The following is a 16862-nucleotide window of genomic DNA, read 5'->3' on the forward strand; positions in this document are numbered from 1 at the left end:
TAAGTACACTGTAGCTGTCTTCAGACACTCCAGAAGAGGGCGTCAGATCTTGTTATGGATGGTTGTGAGCCACCATGTGGTTGCTGGGATTTGAACTCGGGACCGTCGGAAGAGCAGTCAGGTGCTCTTACCCACTGAGCCATCTCACCAGCCCAGATCTATGCCTCTTATATAGCATTTTTTATCTAAAATCTAGTATAAATCAATTTTAAACACGCCAGGAAATGGAACTTCAAATGCATGTAAAAGGAAGAGTTTTTTGTTGGTTTTGTTTTTTTAATATCTGCCTAAAGGGGCCCGGAGAGCTAGCTCAACAGTTCAGAGCACTAGCTGTTCTTGTAAAGGACATGTATTTGATCCAAGTACCCACATGTTGGTGGCCTACAACCATCTAGAACTCCAGTTTCAGGGGGTCCATGGCCTTCCTCTGATTTCTCTGGGTTCCAGGTACACAGATAGTATGCAGACATGTATAGGTAAAATACCCATACACATAAAATATAGATTAAAAAACTTACTTAAAAAATCTTAATTGCTTTTGACTTAAGCAATTTGAGGTAGACACAAGTCTTACTTGTTTAAAGTAGTGTATTCTGGAGTCAGATTGCCCATATTCAAATGCTTCCTTTATTACTGTGTCTTAGACATATCTTAATCTGTTGTGTTTTTACTTACTTGCCTCTAAAAGAAAAACAGAAAAGTTTTTGTTGTAGTTTGCTTGTCTTGTGACACTGGGGACTGAATTGAGAACCCTGACCCTGCAAGGCAAGCACTCTACAACAAAATAAGCCCTATTATACTAAAATCTTACAATATTCTGTTTGTAGGCCATACCCTTTTGTTTTATTCTACTCTAAGTTCCATGGGCTAGAAATGTGTGTTGACGCGAGGGCTTTTGGGAATGAGGCTCGATTCGTCAGGCGCTCTTGTACACCGAATGCAGAGGTAAGTAAGCTTATTGACACCTCAGGGGAAACAGGAGTACAGAGACCATAAGTCTGCTTGCCTTTAAACAACCTTTAACTAATGATGGATTTCATTTTGTCCAGTATTTTTCTGTTGTCAATATATAGGTGACAATCTTTAATCCTAAAATTACTATCCATAAGCTGTGTTTGGTTTTGCCCTCACCTCTTTTTATCTCTCTTGTGGCAGACACAGCCAGAACTCAGAGTTCACGGCTGGCCTGATACTCACAACACACAAGGGCTAGGCCAGCCAGGGCTACAGAGTGAGGCCTGGTCTGGTTTGTTTTGTTTTGTTTTTCTTTCTGTATCTACGAATCTGTGATGTTGCTTAGTAGAGGGGATATTGAGTTTCTGTTGATGTTGGAAGCCGTTTGCAGATCAGATACGTTATTCTTTGAACTTCTGTGACCTAGCGAAAAGCTAAAGCAGATATATTATTTTTTTATTTTTATATTTATTTAGTGTGGGAAGGGAGGATGGTACAAGAGACTAAACTAGGACCTCACACATGTTAGGCAAGTAAACTACATCCCCAGCTTTCTGTGTGTTACACACACACACACACACACGAAAGAACCTCCTGTTTGAAACATGATGAAAAGGTAAAAAAGTATGTCTGCTCAGAAGAGATGCATTGTTGGTTCTATTATGAATGAATGAATGATAGGGGTAGGCTGTGGGGTAACTGTTAGCAGTGTGCCTCTGAAAAGCTTTCAGGTGATAACTACTGATTCGGAACTCTGGGGATGAATGGGACTTTTCCATGACATGTTTATAAAATGGTTTTAGAAATATTTTTTTAGCCAGTCGTGCTAATCTACAGCCATTAATCCCAACACTCAGAAGGCAGAGGCAGGTGAATCTCTCTAAGTTCTAGGCCAGCCAGGGCTACATAGTGAGACACTGTCTCAAAAACAAACCATAACAATAATGAATAATTTTCTTAATTGCAAAATAAAGTTGTTCTAAGTAGTTTATAGAAATGTAAAATTCTTCTTCCTAATTAACAGGTGAGGCATGAAATTGAAGAGGGGACCATACACCTCTACATTTATTCTATACAGAGTATTCCAAAGGGGACTGAGATTACCATTGCCTTTGATTTTGACTATGGGAATTGGTAAGTTCAAGCCTGTGGCTGTCTTATGTTGTTTCAAAGTGGTTTACTGTCTTCATAATAATTTAGACATTGTTATAACTTCATCAGGAGACATTAAAAGTCTCTGGGTTAAGTGTGCTGTTACAATGTCTTCACCCTTGTCCCTTATTTCCAAACTTCACGTGAGTGTTCATGCCTTCCAATTAGTAGCTCAAACACAGCTCTTCAAAACTGACTTTATTATGGGAGGATTTTCTCCCTTTCCTCTCTTCTCCTTCAAGTTGTTAGTTACTTCAACTTATTAAGCAGCTCACTACGTCACTTGATTATTAATACATAATTTTTTTTTTTTTTAGTAACAAAAGACACTGCACCAAATTTTCTTTGCAATATAGTAGAAATGGTTTGTTGGAGATCATACAGTAAAAAAAAAAAAATATTTTTTTCAGACTATAATATGAAATACAAATAACACAAATATCCATGTTCTTATTTTCCAAATTATTAAATAAAGCAGGAGATGTAGCTAAGTGGTTAGAGTGTTTGTCTGGTGTTTGTAGAGCTCTGGGTATGATTCCCTAGGACTGAGAAAAAAATGTCAGGCATGATGATACAGGCCTGTAATTCTGTTTTTTGAGTGTAAAGAGGAGGATTTCAGCTAGCCTCAACTCTCTATGATGTCCTAGAACTCTGTCCTTTCAGCCTTTGCCTCTTGAATGATGAAATTACAGTTGTGTACCATATGGATAGACTTTTACTCTCCTTGAATTCCTTTTGGGTTATAAACATTTTAATTAATTGCCTCCTATATTTTATTTTTTACTTTTTTTTTTTTTTTTTTGAGATGTTTGTTTATGTGTGTGGGACAGTGTATACCACGTGTGTATGGATGCTGGAGGCCAGAAGAGGATGTTGCAGCTGGACCTGGGTTGGGAGCCATCCAACTATGAGTGCTAGAAACCAAATTCGGGTTCTCTGAATGAACAAGTGCTCTTAACCTCTAAGCTATCTCTCTTACATACTATACATTTCATGTGACAGACATCCTTTCTAAAATTAATCTTTTATGTGTGTATTATCCTATCAGTTAGAGTACAATTCCTTTACCTTCAGTATGCATCTCTATGATTGAGTCAGATTTATCATATCAACTTGGCCTTTACTTTTTATTTAAGTATATATTTATGTGCATGTATGACACACATATACTGGCTGCTGCAGCTGCCAGAGACATTACATCACATGGAGGTGGAGCAATGTTGTGAGGGGCCCCTTCTGTAGGGATGCAAATTCATGTTTTCTACAATAGCAGGGAGTGATCTTTATCAGTTAGTAAACTCTCCAGCCTTGGACTGTTCCTTTGAAGTGTATTAGTAGGAAAGGGTGTGCATGTTTAACGTGTGGTGCCTCTTCTTAAAACGCTTACCTGCTGTCTTACCCTCTCTTGCTGTCTTAAACGACTTTTAAACGCTTCAGAAAGAGGAAATTTTACATAATGATTTATGCTCACTGCTTTAGGAGATTGTTATCCCATTGAAGTTCATAATATAAACTCCTACTGACTTGTATGACTTGATATCTGGCTTGATTACTCATGATGTAACATTACACCTGTTTCTGCATCTCTCTGTAATTCCTTAGCCCAAGACTGACAATACTACTCACATAAGAGTTTGAACTTCTGGGAGTTAACATATGTAATGTTTATAGCAGTTCCAAGCGTGGAGGAACTAAAGTGGGAAACTTCAGCTTGTTAAATAACTTGCTTGGTCACTTGATTATTAATACATAATTATATTTGCAGTTAAGTATAATCCTAAAAGAAAGCCTCTAGAATCCTGTTAGCTAACTTTAAGGTCATCTGTAAAATTGAGAACACTAATAGTTATGGAGAAGATGAGGAATAGTGTAGTTTAAAAGAGAGAAGACTCATAATTAAGTTTTATTCAAGGTATATTTTAGGGAAAACTGATTATTAAAATCATTCTTGAAGGGTAATGTGAACTAGGTAAGATCTCGTATTTATGATAGCTAGCATTTTTTAATTGAAGTCAAATTTATAGTCAGCATAACACTTTCAGACCCAGTAAAGACGGGTTTTTGCCTTAATATGTTATTTTGTATAAGCTAAAGAATATTTTTACTTTAAAAGACTGTTCAAAACATCAACCTCTCAAGGGTGGTACTACAACTCAGGAGAGCACTTCCGGAACATATCTGAAGTGCTGGTCTTTGGGTTCAATCCCCAGTAGCATAAAACAATGGAACAACAAAACCAGTCTCTAATACTTTGTTTTTATGTGAAAATGTTTATTTTGTGATACCAAAAATTCAAATTATTAAGGTGTTAAGGCTTATAAAGTTCATGGTGTTACAGCCTAAAAGAGATTATGAACGTCTCAGTCTTTGTTTTAAGTATTAATGTTTACCTGGTTATCATTTCAGTAAGTACAAGGTGGACTGTGCATGCCTCAAGGAAAATCCAGAGTGCCCTGTTCTCAAGCGCAGCTCGGAATCCACAGAAAACATCAATAGTGGTTATGAGACCAGAAGAAAAAAAGGAAAAAAAGAGAAAGATACTTCAAAAGAAAAAGACATACAAAATCAGAATATTACTTTGGACTGTGAAGGAACAAACAACAAAATAAGGAGTCCAGAAACAAAGCAGAGAAAGCTCTCTCCGTTGAGGCTGTCAGTGTCAAACAACCAGGTACCGGCATCCTGCTTCTCACAGAAGCACCTGAAAGAGGGAAATACTGTATTTAAACCTTTTTAAAGCATACAGTTATTTAACAGTTTATTTTTTCCCAGTGCAGGGTTTGCAACAGGGGCTAAACATACCCTAGGCAAGTTCTCTGCTAGTGCTCCATCTCTAGTTCCGTTCTGCTACTTGCACACAGACATAGATGTCTTCCTACAATCTATGCCAAATTATTAGGAAGCAGTCATGCTGACAGATCCTTACAGAAATTGGACATTTTCCTAAGACTAGGTCATTAACAACATTCTAGATTGTATTTTGTAGTTGATTTGAGACAGTGTCTCACTGAGTGGCTTGGAACTCCTTATTACTGACAAGGCTAGCCCTGAATTCAGATCTGTCTACGTCTGCCTCCAGAGTACATGATTAAAGGTGTGTGCCACTATGTTTTGTGTCTATCCATCTTAAGTATTAACTTAAAAAAACATTGGAGATTTCATATCAGCAGGTTTTGGTGAAAATTTGTTTTGGCCACACTACTATATTTGACAGGAGCTCCAGAAAACAAAATTATTCACTAGTATGAATTTGAAAATTTGATTTAGAAATTTAGATTTTGGTGGGCTTATTTCACAATTTTAGTCAAAAGTCACAGCATAGTTCCCAGTTTATAGATGAGGTAATAATTTGCATTTTTCAGGAACCAGATTTTATTGATGATATGGAAGAAAAAACTCCTATTAGCAATGAAGTAGAAATGGAATCTGAGGAACAGATTGCAGAAAGGAAAAGGAAGATGGTAAGTTGGGAATCTGGTTGCTTGTGGTACCCTGGGCCGGGCAGCTGCTCCTCCACAAGGAGCTACCTTCATGTGGGCATCTGTCGTGCAGGGTGACATGTGCAATATATGACAGTAAACAGCCTTACCCAGCTTTCCATTACGATTTCAATACACTTACCTGGTTTTCCTGTTTAGTTTTTATATTTTTACTGATTTTCATTAGGCATTTAAGAATGTATACCACCTTTAAGAAATAACATTTTTGAGGCTAAGATTGTTAATAAATTTAATGCCACAATTATTGTTCAGTATGTCTTTTCATTAGCTGCATATATAGTTTCTTTTCATAATTTAAGAAACAAAACTATTTGTATTACTAGTAAGTCAGGTAGGGTACATACCAAAGTCAGTTATGTATCAAAACTTGACAATCCACCATGACCTAGTGGCCTCCATGTTTGTGCTCACGCTGTTACTAGAACAGCAACGCTGTGCCCCTCATGATTTATCTGTAAAGGTTTCTTCAGTATAAATGCCAGAAAAGAAGTTGTAAGTTCTAGCAGCAGAGTCTACTGACTCATCCCTGTACCTCAGGATCTATGATGCTGAAGCCGTAGTATTGCCAAGAGATGGAGAGGAGGAGAGGAGAGGGGAGGAGAGGGGAGGGGGAGGGAGAGGGAGGAGAGGGAGAAGAAGAGGAGAGGAGAGGAAACTGAGGTCTCAGGACTGCTTGGAGATAGAGCACTCCCATAGCTTGTAAGGGCCTTGGTTGATCTGCTGCGCCCACCACCAGAAAAATTACCATGTAAAGAAGTGTGAGCTGCCATGTGGGTGCTGGAAATTGAGCCCAGGTCCTCTGGAAGAGCACCCAGTGCTCCCAACCACTGAAGCATTGCTCCAGCCCATCTTTTGTTTCTAGACGTGAGGTTATAGTGTATGCTGTGTCTATGTAGCTGAAACTGTTTGGAACTCTTCTTGACAACCATTTGCCTCTGCCTCCTGATGCTTTCGTGGCCTATTACAGTCACATCGCTCAAACTGGAGCCAGTGGAAGTTGAATCATGATGGTGTTCACATTTAGGACAGTAATTTGAGAATCAAATGAAAGGATTGTCTCTGGACTTGCCAAACAGTAGCCAGGAATGTCCAGAGTTGTTATCCTTGTTGCATAAACTCTTGACATGGGAGCACAACTACCCTTTTCAAAGACTCTGATGTCATCTACCTTCTTGAGTGTGCAGTTTGAGGCACACACATGGAGCTGGAGTGGCTCGAAAGAAAGGGAACATTAGATTAAGCATCCAGATAAATCTAATCAATCCTGGTGATCAGTGAGGTGACAGATGGCTAAGCAGTTAGTTTTAATATACTCACGTAAACTTAGGAGAACTCAGGTCTTAACCCCATTGCTCAGGGGAGAAAAATTACATGGTTTTTAGAATAACAGGTTAGTAATGAGCCAACTAAATGGACAGCACCCAATTAGACTAGGTAAACTAAGAGGTAAATGAAGCGTCAGCTAATATCTGTAGCCTTTACCTATACACAGTTCTCACAATTTCCTCAGCCTTCCTCCACATCCCACAGAATTCCATAGATGTCTAATTTGATGTCTGAAAAGCTATGTTATAGTTAGCTAGGTTAATTCTATTGATTCATCTTATCTGCACTTGCTTGCAACTTTTGGGGTATATCATGACCCTTCTGACATTCCTGGTTCTTATTTTGTGGAACAAGTACCCTGGTACAACACTATTATTCAGAATCTGTGCTGTTACTTATGCATTTAAAAGTGAGTGACCTTAGCAGCCTGTTTAGAATGTGCCAGGTTTTAATATTAAAGTATGGGAGCAAATTTGTTGTCAGGAAAGTCATCTGATGATAGGCTCAGGATGGATCTCATTCTCTCACATTTCTCTTTATTGCATGGTGAGACCGAAAGATTCTTAACTGAAAGGGTCTTAACCTTTCTCAGTTCCTTATCCTTGAGGAACCATTTTTGTTAAAATGTATGGCAGAATGGAATAAGTTTATCTTTTATAGTCTGTCCAAACCAAATGAGATGGTTATGCTCTAGTTACCTTGTAATATATATCTAAAACCTTCAAATGCTTCCCAGTATACCTGGAAGTTTTGGGTTTTTTCAAGACAGGGTTTCTCTATGTAACAACCCTGGCTGACCTGGAACTCTCTTTGTAGGCCAGGCTGCCCTCAAAATCATGAGATTTCCCCCCCCCCAGGACCCCATCCCTACTCTTCACCCCCCACCCTGAGTGCTAGGATTAAAGGTGTGTACTACCACTGCCCGGCTCATTATCAATTCTGATTGCTGTTTGAAAGGGGTTTGGGGGAGACTGTATTTTTAAAATAAGAAGTTTTTACATGCAATTTTGTGTTTCTCAGTTGTTTTTCTTTTTTTCTTTTTGGTTTTTTGAGACAGGGTTTCTCTGTGTAGCCTAGGCTGACCTCGAACTCAGAAATCCGCCTGCCTCTGCCTCCTGAGTGCTGGGATTAAAGGCGTGAGCCACCATGCCCAGCTTGTTTCTCAGTTTTAAAATGAGGATTTTTTTTTTTTTTTAAGATTTATTTATTTATTATATGTAAGTACACTGTAGCTGTCTTCAGACTCTCCAGAAGAGGGAGACAGATCTTGTTACGGATGGTTATGAGCCACCATGTGGTTGCTGGGATTTGAACTCCGGGCCTTCAGAAGAGCAGTCGGATGCTCTTACCCAGTGAGCCATCTCACCAGCCCAAAATGAGGATATTTTATTGTTGGAATATTTGCAGTCCTTGGGCTGAGTCTGAGGAAAGGAGACTGGAAGGCTGCAGAGATACAAAAGGTTTCCCCAGCCGCTCTTCATCTTGCACTCTGGCTACTCCAGGACAGGTCGACTGCTCTTGAGATCCAGGGATCATTTTAAGAAAAGGCACGTGCTAGATAGCAAGATAGAAAAGCAAAGCAGGAGAACCATATGCTGCTTCTAACACCAAGCTCACCTGGAAAGCTACAGATGAGTGACAGCCTAATCAGTCCAGGTTATTTCCCACGGCAGGACGGCTCAGTGGGTGAAGGCATATGCTGCCAAGCCTGATGACTCTGAGTAAGATCTCTAAGACTTGCATGGAAGGCGAGAGCTGCCTTCAAGTTGTCCTTCACACAGCACTTTGAAATGCATACCACTCCTTCCCACAGACACGTAAATATGCATACACACACACATTAAACATTTTAAATTATCAAAAACACATCTCAAATGGGGAGAGGTCCGAAGCAGATTTTTTTTCCTTCTGCTTACATGAAATTATAATACTAAGAAATAATGTACTAGATATATCACAAGACTAGTAAACCAGGAAGGTCACATGGGATATTTCCACATATTCTGGTTAATACCTAAAACATCAGCATAACAGTTATCAAATCCAGCTCTGAATTGGAATCTGTCAGTTTCCCAGCTCACAGATATGAAGTAGCTTTGGGCTCAGGATAAAGTCATGCATGGCTTGTATCACAGTTCTAAACTACAACCATTACAAGCTATAAGTAGTCTTATGAGGGGTTTATTATGATACCCAGTATCATATCTCTTATCAACAGCTCTAGTTCCCTATAAACTCAAGTTAACCTATTTTTCAGATAGATGGGTAAAATGGTTGCTTTACACATGACCATGTATCAAGGAGTGCATTAGATACAGTGATGACTAGAAAACCTGGGGTGGGGTGGGGGTGTGGTAAGATGATTCGGTGGTTAAGAGCACTGGCTGCTCTTCAGAGGTCCTAAGTTTGATTCCCAGCAACTATCTACAAGGGATATGCCTTCTGGCTCAGATGTATGTGCATCAGAGCACACATACGTTAAACACAAGTAAATAAAACCTACGCATGATGGCACATGTCTTTAACCCCAATACTCAGGAGGCAGAGGGATACTGATTTCAGAGTTTATGGCCAGATTAGGTCTACATGGTGAGTTCTAGAACGGCCAGGTTTACATAGACTACGTGTCTTTAAAAACACACACACACAAAATTTAAAAGATTTAAAAAAAAAAAAAAAAAAAAGCCGGGTGTGGTGGCACACGCCTTTAATCCCATCACTTGGGAGGCAGAGGATTTCTGAGTTCAAGGCCAGCCTGGTCTACAGAGTGAATTCCAGGACAGCCAGGGCTACACAGAGAAACCCTGTCTTGAAAAACAAAACAAACAAACAAAAATTATAATAATAGAAAAAACAAAGCAAAAAATCTGCTAATTTTTAAAATCTGAGTAAGCAGTCATTTATCCTCAAACATCTACATACTTTAAGATGAATCTCAGCTAAAGTTATTAGGAATTTGGTGTTTTCAAGTTTATTGCTATATGATAAACACATGGAGAAATGTAAAATTTGTGCTTTGTTATCAACAGTTAATTGGAAAGATGAATAAATTAGCAGTCAGGAAACTCATAATTTATGCAAAGGCCCTACCCTAACTTTGAGTCACCTACATACATGCATATTTTTTTCTTCCATCAACAGAAGGCAATGTGCCATGTTTTGTTGGGGGAGTACTAGGTACAGATTATGAAGGAGTGTTGTTTAATCAACGTGTAGTTATTACACTGTTTTCAAGGGAGTTTAGCCTACAAAAGAATTATTTTTGTGACATCTAGATTTTTAAATGGTGCATTTTAGAAAAATTTTAATATACAGAGACAGGTTTTTATGGAGGTCATATTTTAAAGGGATTAAGCAAGGTAAAAGTAGAAACAAAAAAATTGAGAATTTGGCTTTATAATTTCCAATTCTGGGGGCTGCTCTTCCAGAGGTCTTGAGTCAGCTCTCAGCAACCACATAGTGGCTCGTAACCCTCTGTAATGATCTGGTGCTCTCTTCTGGCATGCAGGCATAGAGGCAGATAGAGCACTCATATACATAAAATAAATCTTTTTTTTTAAAAAAAACATTCCAGTTCTGGTGTGAATAAAAACTTTAATGTTTTGAATTACCCATTCTACATTTTAAGAACACAGAATGTATGAACAAGTAATCGTACCTCTGTTGACCTGAGTTTCCTGTGTGTAAAATCAAAACGGTGAAAATTACAAACTCCGTACAAAGCGGTCCTAGCTGCACTGCATTAACATCTTTTGTTCCTTACTGAATGTTTACTACAAACACACGAAAGACTAAGAACAGTTATCTATCAATGCTTAAATCCCTGCCAGTAATTACTGGAACGAAAGCTGACACTCCAGTGTTGCGAAGTGTATGGCAGCCAGATCTTGAGTTTCTGATCTTTCTTTCTTTCTTCCCCACATCGATGACAATGAAGGAGGAAAGACAAATGGATCTGAGCCTCAGGACCTGGTTCTTTCATTTGGAGAACTGGACAGTTGATGGACCTGCTTCCTGGTTCTGGTTGAGAGCTGAAGCATTGTCAGGCCCTCTGCTCGAGGCTCTGGGTCTTGTTGTTAATATTCTCTCCCCGAGTGTCAGTGTAAGGAGGGGAGAGCAGAAGGTAGCACAATGCCTTAAAAGGATTGTCATGGAGGGCCAGAGGGAGAAAGGATTGGCAGCTAATGGTTTTGGTTTTGGACTGCCTGCCATTTTTTCCAAGTACTTTTTAAAAGCCTCGTGTTCTCTATTTGAACTCAGTAACAGTCCTTAAGTGTGTAAGTATTGTATTTTTACACTCCTCAAAAGGGGGACAGAGCTGTTTACTAAAAATTACTGGTAGGATCATGGCTTGAACCTAAGACTATGCCTAACTCCTTAAGTGCATATGAATTTTTTCATTTCAACATATTTTTTTCCTTAGGAATTTTCAGTCTTTGTTTTTTAAAAAAGGCAAATTTGTGTATTGAAATCTTTTTGATTTTGTAAAATGTTTTATTGTTGTTGTTTTTTCTTTTTTTCTGGCTGTTTTGTTTTGCTGTATCGTCCTTTCTTGGCATACACTAAGAACGGCTCACTGAGATTAAGTGTGGGTGGGATTCACACATGCTGAGTGGCTGTAATCTGTTCCCATGCCTACCAATAATAGACTTGTTATGCTAAAAGTTATCACAGCAGTTTTTAAAATCTGTCATGAACATTTGACATTTAGAATTTTTGTTTGGAATAAGACATTTACTTCAAATTTAAATTCCATAGACAAGAGAAGAAAGAAAAATGGAAGCAATTTTGCAAGCTTTTGCCAGACTTGAGAAGAGAGAGAAACGACGAGAACAAGCTTTGGAAAGGATCAGCACAGCTAAGACGGAAGTTAAGCCTGAATGTAAAGAGTCGCAGGTCATCACTGATGCTGAAGTGGTGCAGGTATCATCCGTCAGGGTCACCCTGACTGTCCAAGTTTAGTGCCTTAAAGTCTCTACACAGAGTTCCATGGATAAAAGTCATGGCTGTGTGCTCAATGCTATTGTGTGCATGCACATAGAGGGCAGAGCACAACTGTGTGAGTCACTTCTCTCCCTCCTCAGTCCCACGGGCTCTGGGCTTCTAACTGGTCTTTAGACTTGTGTGCAAGTGAGACCATCTCAGTAGCCCAAGAATATTAAATAATACCTAGTTTCTAGTCTCTTAAAGCATTCTCAAACCCTATGGGGAATTTAGAATTGAAATGCAATTATATTCGACTTCCAATATAAAGTGTTGAATTGTTTCGTTACCAGAAGTTGGGTAATTCAGTAACACTGCTGCATGCCTACTGACTCTAACTCAGTCTCCAGCAGCTATGTGGCTGAAGGAGAAAACCAGCTCCCACAGGCTGGCCTCTGGCCTCTCAATGCACACGTGAAAACATACTTTTTGGTTGTTTTTTGTTTTTTCTGAGACGGGGTTTCTCTGTATAGCCCGGCTTTCCTGGACCTTACTCTGGACACCAACCTGTCTTCAAATTCAGAGATTTGTCTGCCTTTGCCTCCTGAGTATTGGGTTCAAAGGAGTGCACCACTGTTACCCAGCCTAAAATACGTAAAGGATTCTGAAAAGCTAGTTTTTAAAGTAGATAATACTATATTTCAACATAAATTTATCTATAAACATCAGAAGTCCCACTGTCATATTTTGAACTAGGAACAAGTAAAAGAAGAAACTGCTGTCAAGCCACCCGCTGCCAAAGTGAACAGAGCTAAGCAGAGGAAGAGCTTCTCTCGTGGTAGGACTCACATTGGACAGCAGCGTCGGAGACACAGAACTGTCAGCATGTGTTCAGACATACAGCCATCTTCTCCTGACATCGAAGTTATGTCACAACAGAATGAGATTGAAAATACTGTACTTGCTATAGAACCAGAAACTGAAACTGCAGTAGCAGAAATAATTACTGAAGCGGAAGTTCCAGCACTTAATAAGTGTCCCACAAAGTACCCCAAAACCAAGAAGGTATGCGTCCTACCGACAGTGAGCACTGTGTGCAACAAGTGTCTCCTAGCTGAGTGATGATGGTCTTAAAATGTCAACCTTCACTCTATAATGATAGAAGTGTCATTTTTATACTTGCAGATATTTGACTAAGACTGAGAAGTACCAAATTGTCAAGAAAATTAATAGTTTGTATTATGAAGATTAAATATATGAACACCTTTAGTATTGTAGTTCATGATTTCTCTAAGGTTGCCTGTCTATATATAAAATATTCATTTCTCTGAAACTGGTTTAACATACTTCATCTCTCCCATGCCTAGGGATCTAATCCAGGGCCTTGTGGATGACAGGCAAGCCCTCTATCCCAGAGCCATGCCCCAGTTCTTCTTCATTGTTTACACACTTTACAATTACTTTAGGTAGATTATAAGAATTACATATGAAAAAGAATTGTGATTTCATTAGAAGGTACTAAGAATATAGATTTAAGAGTGTTTTTACAGAGTACACACGTTGGGGTTGTAGGAGTCAGTTCCCTCTTACACTATGTGGGTTCCAGGGAGAGCAAAACACCCTTACACATTAAGCCATTTATTTCACTGTAGCTCCTTGTATTTAAGAGGAACATCAGTGTTACATCAGATTTTATTACTGTCAGAGTTAATGAGACAATTTACAGGAAACTGCATATGAATTTGAACAACTTGAGCTTTTCAGCTTAAAAGTAATAGCATAGCCTTAGAGGCTGATGTTTTTGTCCAAGTAAATGACAACACATAGAAACAAGTGACTTAGGGCCTAAACTTTTTTTTTTCCTTACCTAATTTCATACAGTTTTGTAGGCAGGCTGCTAAACAATGAAAAGTATGCTTAAAGAATTCTGTAAGCTCAGGATTATGTAAGTCAGTGGCAGACTATTAAATTTCTTTGCCAGAGAATGTTTTGTTTGAAATATCACTATAATGTTTCATTCAAAGACTGTGCACTATATTGCCTTAAATAAAGTGGATACTTGCCTTTGATAGTAATATATTGCTTACCTAAATTTGGAAGGGAAAAAAAATTAAGATTCTTTTTAAAATGAAAAGTACTTGAATTTTTAAATTCTTTTCTCAATCACAAATATCACATTTTTATAATTGTTAATTATGAAATGTAAATATTTGTTAAAATACAGATATTTATTTAAAACAAATTGAGTTATTTACAGCATTTTATCATTTAGTGCTAAAATAACAAATTCCTAAAGATGCCATTCTTTTTAATAATACATAGGATAGCTTTGTCCTACAAAGGTACATAGAAGAAATTATACATACAGGAAAAGGGAGAGGGGTGCGAAAATGCTTTGAAATTAAGGAATATGTTTGTATGTGTATGAATGCACACATTCAATACTTGTTCAAGAACTCACATTTAAGCTAAGAAATGAAAAACCCCAACTGCAAAACGTAATGTTCCTAAGTACCTAGTTTTTTAAAAAGGTGCGGGCCAGGTGTATTGAGGTAGCCAAGAGAAACTAGATAATGAGGTCCGGGGTGTGGCTCAGAAGAACAGCACTTGCCTAGCATGTGCAAAGCCTTGGGTACAACCCTAAGCATTTCCAAAAGAACAGCAACAAAGGCTGTAGTGTAGTGACGGTAGGTAGAGACTTTCAGAAGGCTAGCATCTTTAAGAGGTATTTCAAACCTCAAGAATTGTCAGTGTGGACAAACTTCTTTTATCTATTTGCTGACCTCATCTCTAAGCATCTGTGATGGGCACCTTGGCTAAAAAAGCACTGCTTAAGAATAGCAGACTTTCCTAAGTTTCACGTAAAATACAAAATAACATATATATCTACATTGTTTGTGGTACTTGTTGGTATCTCCTAGATTTTACTATATCAAAAAAATTTTTTTGTCCTTTTTCTTTTTTTCCCTTGAAACAGTCTGGCTATGTATGTAGTGCTATTGGCCAGGTACTTACTATGTAGCCCAGGCCGGCCTCAACTGTGTCAGTCCTCCTGACTCAACCTTGGATTATAGGCAGTGTACCACCATAACCTGCCACAGTTATTGGGGTTTTGTAATACATTTTTAAACAAATATTCATGTACTTTATCCCTATAAAATATCATGTAATAATCCTTAGAATAACAGTAAGAAAATGAAAATGCTGATTAGTGGGGTTTCTTTTTCACCACATAACATGAGTTACTTTTTGTTAAAGATTTCTTACTACTAATTCTGCGTGCGTGTCTGTCTGTGGGTATGTATGCCATGCGTGCAGGTACCCATGGAGATCCACTGGAGCTGGAGTTACAGGCGGTTGTGAGCCACCTGACATGGGTGCTGGGAACCGAACTTGGGTCCTCTTTTCAAGAGCAATACATGCTCTTAACCTCTGAGCCATCTCTCCAGCCCTATAATGTGAATAATCTAAATCACCCAACTTATCTATCGTCTTAGACGATGTGCCAATATCTAATTTGATATTAGAATATTCTGTAGTGGAATATGTGCAATTACTATATAGTGATCCAAATGTTTCTGTTCTCTAGCACTTGGTCAATGAATGGTTAAGTGAGAAGAATGAGAAGACAGGAAAACCTTCAGACAGCCTTTCAGAAAGGCCTCTGCGCATAACTACAGATCCAGAGGTGTTAGCCACACAGCTCAATTCTTTGCCAGGTCTCACTTACAGCCCCCATGTATACTCTACTCCTAAGCATTATATTAGATTTACATCACCATTCCTTTCGGAAAAAAAGAGAAGAAAAGAAACTACTGAAAACATTTCTGGCTCATGCAAAAAGGTAAACTTTTCTTTGGATATAAAAATCTAGGAGAAGCCAAATGCAAATCTCAGTCCTTACTACAGCTCCTCACAGTGACATGCTTTTGTGATCAGCTTTGCATTCATAGGCTATATAAATACTGCAAACTGATCCTTAGTCATTTATTTTCTCTTTTATTCAGCGATGGTTGAAGCAAGCCCTGGAGGAAGAAAATTCAACAATTTTACATAGATATCATTCACCTTGTCAGGAAAGATCCAGGAGTCCTACAGTTAATGGTGAAAACAAAAGTGCACTTCTGCTAAGCGACAGCTGCTCCCTCCCAGGTACTGTTGCTGTTCAATGGGGGAGTGTGAGCAACTGTGGCAGGCAGGCAGGCAGGCAGGCAGGCAGGCAGGTAGCCAGGGGCAGCTTTGAGAAGAGGCCCACAGCTACAGGCTTTCTCTTTCTGCTCAGCACACTTTTTGCATGAATAAAGTTATAAAACCATCGTTGGAAATACTGTTTATGTTGGGATTTAGCTTGGGGCTAGCTGCTTAGACATCAGCTACAGTAACATCAGTATTTGTAATGAGACTTCTTTATGATTTCTAAGTTTCAAACAAGATATTTGCTAGCACTGAAACTTTTGGGGGTAAGGGAGATTTCACGTTAGTAACATTAAGAAAATACAAATTCTTTAGTTGGGAGGTGAAAGTAATATTAATTCCTATTTCTGATATCATAGCAAATATCAGCAGTATGATTTCTTATGGATTGTTATTTCATCAACAGATTTAACCACACCACTAAAAAAACGAAGACTTTACCAGTTGTTAGATGCTGCTTACTCAGAAAGCCCCACTCCTACCCCTTCACCGTATGCTACACCAACTCACACAGACATCACTCCTACAGACCCAGCATTTGCCACTCCCCCACGGATCAAATCAGATGATGAAACTTACAGAAATGGTTATAAACCCATATATTCACCAGTGACCCCCGTGACCCCTGGCACACCAGGAAACAACATGCACTTTGAGGTGAGAAATTGGGGGTAAAAAACTGTTCATCCCTGGGATGGAGTGTTTATCAAACTCTTTCTGTAGAACCCGTGAGAGAAAATTGGGAGTCTACAATTACATAAATTTAGCATTTGCATTTGTGCCACAGTGAACTTTTTTTTTTTTTTTTTTGGT

General features: G+C 38.7%; 1 protein-coding gene across 5 annotated transcripts in view; it reads left to right on the plus strand.

Moving 5' to 3' along the window:
* Positions 1–16862, plus strand: part of Kmt2e (lysine methyltransferase 2E) — a 69492-nt gene that overhangs the window by 46015 nt on the left and 6615 nt on the right. For 4 of the 5 annotated variants that reach the window (XR_003843013.1, XM_021188297.2, XM_021188289.2 and 1 more), the window contains 9 exons: positions 828–945; positions 1979–2088; positions 4513–4777; positions 5469–5567; positions 11691–11855; positions 12612–12920; positions 15445–15699; positions 15863–16007; positions 16456–16706. Coding sequence is in view for 4 of the 5 variants with exons in the window: in XM_021188297.2 (XP_021043956.1) it covers positions 828–945; positions 1979–2088; positions 4513–4777; positions 5469–5567; positions 11691–11855; positions 12612–12920; positions 15445–15699; positions 15863–16007; positions 16456–16706 (1717 nt within the window). In the remaining variant the exon portion in view is untranslated. The remainder of the gene's footprint in view (positions 1–827; positions 946–1978; positions 2089–4512; positions 4778–5468; positions 5568–11690; positions 11856–12611; positions 12921–15444; positions 15700–15862; positions 16008–16455; positions 16707–16862) is intronic. The other variant, XM_029534016.1, reaches the window with a different exon arrangement.

The sequence above is a fragment of the Mus pahari genome, chromosome 2 (genome assembly GCF_900095145.1).
Source record: "Mus pahari chromosome 2, PAHARI_EIJ_v1.1, whole genome shotgun sequence".
Taxonomy (NCBI): Eukaryota; Metazoa; Chordata; class Mammalia; order Rodentia; family Muridae; genus Mus; species Mus pahari.